General features: G+C 34.2%; 1 protein-coding gene across 1 annotated transcript; it reads right to left on the bottom strand.

Annotated features, from left to right (window-relative positions):
* Positions 1-2250: 2250 nt before the first annotated feature.
* LOC123686686 lies at positions 2251-3186 on the bottom strand. The gene has a single exon (XM_045626906.1). The coding sequence runs from the start codon at positions 3179-3181 to the stop codon at positions 2360-2362; it is 822 nt and encodes a 273-aa protein (XP_045482862.1). The 5' UTR covers positions 3182-3186; the 3' UTR covers positions 2251-2359.
* Between the last annotated feature and the right edge of the window lie 4923 nt (positions 3187-8109).

The raw sequence follows: 8109 nt of genomic DNA, 5'->3' as shown, positions 1-8109 counted from the left end.
ATTTTCATCGGCAAGACATAAAATGACAAATTTTCTTTCAAAGTTGAAATTCAGAGAAAAATATGCTAATAATTGTCTATTGTAACTATTAAATAAACAAAAAAAAAGGACCATAAAAAGGATTACAACTTAACTAACAAACATAAACTTTTTTTGTCAATTTTTCCCACCCAATCATCAATTAAATTTGGACTTATGCATCATACATGTCTCTATAAAGAAGAAATGTGCTAATTTAAAATCTTAATGTTGGGATTATATTATTATTCAATATTCTCTAAAAAATTTTTACAAACCTATAAGCATGAATAACTTTCTTGAAAGACTGACGCTCACATTTTGATTATTCATTTCTCCCAAATTCTTCAAAGAAAGAAATTGCCATTTCTGGAAAAATGAGATCTGAGAATTTGGTTGATATCGGTTATTTTTTATTCATTATTAAAGAATACAATATACGATTTATATTCGAACAAAATTTTAAGACATGCGTCTGAGTTTGACTGACAATTATGGTCATAGAGAAATCTTAGTTTATGGTTATGACTGCGTTCGGCAAATCCACACTAGGGATGTGCAAAGGTCAGAAAACTATCGATATCTATATATTGTATCGACATTTTCTGACACTATCGAAATGTATCGAAATATGTAAGAGTAAAATATCGATATATATCGCTGTGATATTTTGGTGTGAGAAAATTCTGTTGATTTGAATAAAGTTTTTCTATCATAGAGGATAATAATAAGATTCAGTGGAAAACGACATATTTAGTAGTTTGCTTCCATTTTTATGGAGTATTTTGTCCTCCTGAACATTCATAGGGACATTGATGTTGACGAGGACGCTGTGATTACAAGGTTTTCAAAGGGTTCAAAGTTTTAAAGAACAAATTAGATTTTGTGATGTAGTTGCCAATTGTCTTTGTCTTCTTTTTTTCATATTAAACAATGTAATTTTTTTTAAATTTCTACCTGAATGGTTAAAACCCTGATAAGTAAATAATGGTATTATAATACAACAAATACATAAGGGTACAACTTTTTTTGCGAAATTCGAGGCTTTATTGTAAAAAACTGGTTATACATTTATAATTCGAAGTATTGCCCATCGCTGGTCACTACTTTCTCCCATCTTTCGGACAGCGTACGAATTGAAAAAACTGGTCATCTTTTGAAGCGATCCACGAATCGATTCAAGTTTTTACTTCTTCATAAGATCGGAAGTGTTGGTCAGGCAGGCCGTGTGCTATTAATTGAAACAAGTGATAGTCCGTGGGAGCAACGTCTGGAGAATACGTCGGGTAGGGTTGTGGGGTAGGAATTCCCATTTTAACGTTTCCAAGTATATCTTGACTACTTTCGCAACATGGGGTCGAGCATTGTCATGCAGTAAAATCAATTCATCTTCTCTCTCGTTGTATTGCGACGGTTTGTTTTTCAATGCTCGGTACAAACGCATTAATTGCGTTCGATAACGATCGCCTGTGATTCTTTCAGTCATAATACACTACGCCGAGCTGGTCCCACCAAATACTGAGCATGACCTTAGAACCGTGAATATTCGGTTTGGCCTTCGATGTGGAAGCATTGTCAGGATATCCTCATGATTTTATGCGCTTGGGATTATCGTAATGAATCCATTTTTCGTCTCCAGTCCCAATCCGATGCAGAAACCCCTTGCGTCTTTGTCTTGCAAGCAGCTGTTCACAAGTAAATAAACGTCGTTCAAACACCTCGCGGCTTTAACTCGTACCGCACCCAATTTCCTTGTTTCTGAGTCATTCCTATGACTTTCAGGCGTTTTGAAATGGCTTTTAGTGACACTCCTATTGATCCTACAATTATTGTTGCGTTTGACATGAGTCTTGATCAATTATTGCCTCCAATTCTGCATCTTCAAAAAACTTCTCTCTTTCACCGCGATGCTGGTCTTCAACATCAAAATCACCATTCTTGAAGCGTTGAAACCACTCATCTATTTCTTTATTTATCAAAGATTAATCTTTGGTTGGTACGTTCTTCCACCAATATCGTTCTCACTATAGGTATTTGAAAGCATTCGATGAACTCAGCCGCGGATTTTTTCATATTTTAGTAGAAAATTGAAACCTCCCGCAAATGACGAGAATTTGGCTCGTAAGCTAACATGGTTAGTCGTGAATAACTTTATGATGCAGACACAAATCGACTAACATGTCAATGGCGTTATGTTCACAAACACTTAAACTTATTGTATGACATCTACGATATAATGGGTGATTTTTTAAGAGGTTTAGAACTTTAAAAAAAAAAAACACAAAAAATTCGAAAAAATGAATGAAATATTTATTTGAATCGATAGTTTGAACCTTGCAATTTAATGTTTAAAGATAATTTCATGCAAATGTTGACCGCGGCTGCGTCTCAGGTAGCCCATCCGCTGAGTCCAATTTTGGCATACTCTTTCACACATATCGGCCGGTATCTCACGAATGAATGCATGGATGTTGGCTTCCAGTGCGTCAATCGAAGCGGGCTTGTCCCTATAGACATTAGCCTTGACATACCCCCACAAAAAATAATCTAATGGTGTCAAATCGCACGATCTAGGCGGCCAATTGACCGGCCCGAAACGTGAAATTAACTGTTCACCAAACTCGCCTCGCAATTGCGCCATTGTTTCGCGTGCTGTGTGGCATGTGGCACCGTCTTGTTGAAACCACATATCATGCAAGTCAAGAACTTCCATTTCGGGCAAAAAAAAGTTTGTTATCATCGCTCGGTAGCGTTCACCATTGACAGTAACGCTGCGATTCGCATCATCTTTGAAGAAATATGGCCCAATAATGCCGCCGGCCCATAAACCGCACCAAACAGTGGCTTTTTCGGGATGCATTGGTAGCTGTTGCAATGCTTCTGGCTGATCTTCACTCCAAATGCGGCAATTTTGCTTATTTACGTACCCATTCAACCAAAAATGAGCCTCATCGCTGAACACAATTTTTCGATAAAAAAGCGGATCCTCGGCCAGCTTTCCAAGAGCCCATTCACCAAAAATTCGGCGTTGTGGTAGGTCGGCTGGCTTTAGTTCTTGCACCAGCTGTATCTTAAAAGGCTTTACGCCCAAATCCTTCCGCAAAATTTTCCACGTAGTGCTGTAACAAAGGCCTAACTGCTGGGAACGGCGCCAAATCGACATTTCGCGGTCTTCTGTCACACTAGCTGATACGGCCGCAATATTTTCTTCACTACGCACAGTACGTAAACGTGTTGGTGGTTTAATGTCCAACAAAGTAAATTTGGTGCGAAATCTGGTCACAATCTTCCGAATAGACTGCTCAGAAGGTCGAGAATGCCGACCATAAAATGGAAGCAGCGCGCGATGAACATTTCGAACCGAGCACGAATTTTGATAGTAAAATTCAATAATTTGCAAGCGTTGTTCATTTGTAAGACGATCCATGGTTAAATTGCAAACCAAACTGAAGCTGTTTGACAGTGACACAAGGTACTAAACACACGTCAGCTGGCAAAACCAGTGTTGCCAAAACCAATCCAGCTAAAAAATCACCCGTTATTTATTTCTCTAATTCTGTGGTTACTCCGTTCATTCTTCCACATCTTGTGGAACAAAATCGTGCGAGAATATATCAGAAAAGCACAGTTTTCATGGTTATATTTCATTATTATATGTTGGTACTCCGAACTTTCCGCCACGGCTTTATCCGCCAATTCATCAATTTGCCTTAAAAAAATCAGTTCTGCCAACCAACATTTTTCAAGCCAAACATCACTAAATGATATTTTTGGAAATATTTCATTAATTTCAATAAGAATGCAATGAATTAGAGAAAATAATATATAATACTCGAACAGAAGGCTCATTCTACCACTCGTTCATTCAAAAACTCGCCACTTCGTGGCTCGTTTTTGAATTTTGAACTCGTGGAAGAATATCAATGCCTTCTGCACTTGTATTATAAATAACTATTCTACTACCACTTACCGTTACAGCCATCTATTGCAAAACGGCGGACGCAAAGTTGTACGCCTTATATAAATATTCATATGAATATCTAAATATAAATATTTTTGAGAGGTAAGGCTTGATATCGGTATAATCTGGGATTTGGTCCCATAGAAATACTCGAAGCCCATAACGGCGAACCCCCTCAAAATTTAAGGCTAGGACCGCCCTTGATTTGTCGTCATGGAAAGTTATTTGCATCAAATATTTTCATGTGAACAAGGGCCAAACGGTATGTTCTAGGAAAAAAAATCATACAGAATTCCACCCTAGAATCAGCATAGTATACCGAGTGAATCGTCTGAAATCAGCTAACGATACAAGGTTTCCGAAAAAAATCTTTTATTTTCTAGAGGGATACCCAGTGAAGGATCTACCGGCATAGTGACGGGGTCCAAGGGGCGGAGCCCCTTCGGCGAGCAGAGCGAGTCTAACTATATATAAAACCGCTTGCACATATACGTCAAACTTTAAACGTAAAATCACAGCCCAAACGGGACCATCTAGAGCAAAAATGACAAGAATAAGACCCCCCTCAAAATCGTCTGGAGATCCCGGGAAAAATCCCAAACCTTCGATTCTCCCCGCGGTTTTCGAGTATACGGGGTGTTTCGGGTCATTTTGACATTTCAAGTCCCATATTTCTGTGGTATCTGTGGACAATTTGGCTGTCAGTGTCATGTTAATAATAAATATTCCATTTCGATATATGAAAGTTCTTGAAAAAGTTTGCAGTTTCCAAAATTGTTATTCAATATTTAAATAAATGCCGACAGATAAAATGCAAAGTCTTCGGCGAATCGAAAATTCGATAGATATTTGTCAAAATTTGGAAATGAACATTGATATCATCATCGAATGCATTTTCCTCAACTCAGGTTCGTTTGAAGGGTTTGTATTATTTGGAATTAATTGGATGAATGTTACTTTATTTCAGGAATTTTTCGTTTATTTTCCACAAACTATAAAACTACATTCCCTTTCGTGAGAATTTGAATTTATTGCGACAGAAGATGGAACTACCAAAGAGAACAGAAGCTTCATTCATCAATTCAGTCTTGGATTGGAGTAAAAGTTATGCTACTATGAAACAGTATTAAACAGATAGAAAAACTCCTTATAGATAATTCACAATTGGCTTTATTACTGGAAAAAAAGAGCCAAGTTAGTCAGATAACAGTCGAAAGTTTCCATGTGTTTTTTGAATATCTAAAATATACACTTTTACGACAGAGGAGTGCAAAAATATAAGTGACCACTCCGTTTTTGAAGAATTTGAGTGCAGTGCTGTTGAATTTATAATGAATAAGTCAAATCTTTCATACTAATAATTTCAACTATATATACCCTGTTATATTATTTTCCGCTCAACTGAAACATGTATTAATAAACCTTGGAAATTAGAGACTCTCAAACTTATAACCTGATTTCTCAAAAAGGTTTTACCAAGATAAGATATTATAGGTAATTGCTTATGAGGTAACATAGGCCATGGGTATTTGAAAGGCAAGTCTATTCATTATGTCTCTTTTTAGTTGGTTGATTATAGCTATACTGAATAATTCTAAAAATAACATTCACTTTAGATGTGAATTAATTAAATTTGGACTTATGCATCATATCATATATGACTATGAAATTGAGAAAGACATATTCTTCTAAATTCCATTATTAAGTCTTTTGAATAGTACTTTGAAGATATTGATTTCAATAACGTTTGGAATATATCAGTTGAAATACTAGTCAAAATGTTACGACAGAAATAAATTTTGAAGGATCATTCAGTATATGAAGAATTTTAACATGGCAGTCACTTTCGAAATTGGTATCAATTTTGCAGCAATTCAATGAAGGTATAAAATACTTTAAAAAGCAACTATTTATTGAAAATTTCCATGTCATGAATGATCAAATTTGTATACAAATGTAGATACCTACCTATTTGTTCACTAAAGTTTCCAATCTTTTAATCGTTATAGGAATAGGTGCTATATGGCCATTTCAAAAATGCTATCCTACTGATTTATTCATTGCTTTTCATTTTGGTAAAAATTAAATTTTTCATTGATTCAGATCCAAAGTTAACATTTGAAAAAATCAAGTCAAACCCACTAATATGGGTCAATAGTATTGGCCGATACAATTCTAGTACCGATTTCAAATACTCAGTTCCTTTTGACTGAAGTAAAAATTGAACAATGATCTTTGTATCTTGAAATGAGTTTTGCATTTTTCCAGTGTTCAACAATGAGATAATTATTAAATTGACTCAAGAAATTAACAGAGTATGCTATATCAGGACTAGTTAATACTGCTAAAGATGTTGATAAACCTATTAATTTCTTATATGGTTCATCATTACAACTCTCTTTTGTTGAATCAAAATTCAATTTAGTTTTCACATGTTCACAATCAGACATGTTGAATTATTGCAATACATATTTGAAGAATATAATCAATAGCTTTACTACCTTTTCCATAATTTCTAGTAATATTCATCCCTAATCATTTTTTAGCTTCCCCTAATTTCTTAATCATAAAATTTTCTATCAGAAAATTAATTCAGAATTAACATTAGTTGAAACAAAAAGTCATCCACGTACAATGCAACAATAGTAAGCCAATTATTTTTTGATTTATGTAAATACTATGATCAATTGTTGATCTTTTGAAACTTATATCTATCAAAATTTTATTTACTATATAGGACATACATTGCCCTGTTTAATTCACTTCTGAGTAAAACCCAGAGCCACAAGTCTCGTTCTATAACATAGCATCAATACAATCTTCAGATATTAAAAAACTCCTCAGTTCGTCAGGAATTTCCAATAGGTCCTTCAAATTGTTGCAATTATATTGTATTTCTTCACAAAATATGGAATAGAAGAATAATTTGCTGCTCAACTGAAAAATGTATTGATAAACCTTGGAAATGAGGGACTTCTTATAACCTGATTTCTCAGATATGGGTATCCGAAAGGTAGATCTATTATTCATTCTGCCTCTTTTCAGTTTGTTTATTACAGCTATACTGAATATTCCTAAAACAAAAATCTCACTGTAGGTCTTTTCATAGATCTTATCGAACGATTATGTAAATTCAATATTTGTCAAAACTGAAAATAAACATGCAATTTCTTTATTTCAGGTAATATTTCTATTAATGAGTCAATTGAATAAATGTAACTTCATTTTAGGGCTCACAAGTAAATATCCAATGGAATGATAGCCCTAAAAATATATCTATTATTCATTTTGAATTGACTTACAAGAATTTCAATATTTTCATCGGCAAGACATAAAACGACAAATTTTCTTTCAAAGTTGAAATTCAGAGAAAAATATGCTAATAATTGTCTATTGTAACTATTAAATAAACAAAAAAAGGACCATAAAAAGGATTACAACTTAACTAACAAACATAAACTTTTTTTGTCAATTTTTCCCACCCAATCATCAATTAAATTTGGACTTATGCATCATACATGTCTCTATAAAGAAGAAATGTGCTAATTTAAAATCTTAATGTTGGGATTATATTATTATTCAATATTCTCTAAAAATTTTTTACAAACCTATAAGCATGAATAACTTTCTTGAAAGACTGACGCTCACATTTTGATTATTCATTTCTCCCAAATTCTTCAAAGAAAGAAATTGCCATTTCTGGAAAAATGAGATCTGAGAATTTGGTTGATATCGGTTATTTTTTATTCATTATTAAAGAATACAATATACGATTTATATTTCAACAAATTTTTAAGACATGCGTATGACTGACATTATGATCATAGAGAAATCTATGTTTATGGTTATGACTGCGTTCGGCAAATCCACACTAGGGATGGGCAAAGGTCAGAAAACTATCGATATCTATACAGGGTCTTTCACGAGGAACCTCACCCATATTTATACGGGAAACTACTGAACGTATTTTCATGAAATTCATCACTTATAAGTATTTCACGATGCTGATGAAATCTAAAATATTTTCAAGGCATGAGCACCTCCGGTTTTTTCGGAAATGACGTCAACTTCCGTTTTTCAAATTAGAACACCATTTTTTTATTGCAGAAATAGATTCCTTAGAAAATTTC

Source organism: Harmonia axyridis, chromosome X (assembly GCF_914767665.1).
Source record: "Harmonia axyridis chromosome X, icHarAxyr1.1, whole genome shotgun sequence".
Lineage (NCBI taxonomy): Eukaryota > Metazoa > Arthropoda > Insecta > Coleoptera > Coccinellidae > Harmonia > Harmonia axyridis.
This window is presented reverse-complemented; position numbering and strand designations above follow the sequence as displayed.

What these genes read in the sequence shown, in the direction of transcription:
- LOC123686686 (XM_045626906.1), bottom strand. Translation starts at nt 3,181, where the DNA reads ATGTCGATTTGGCGCCGTTCCCAGCAGTTAGGCCTTTGTTACAGCACT.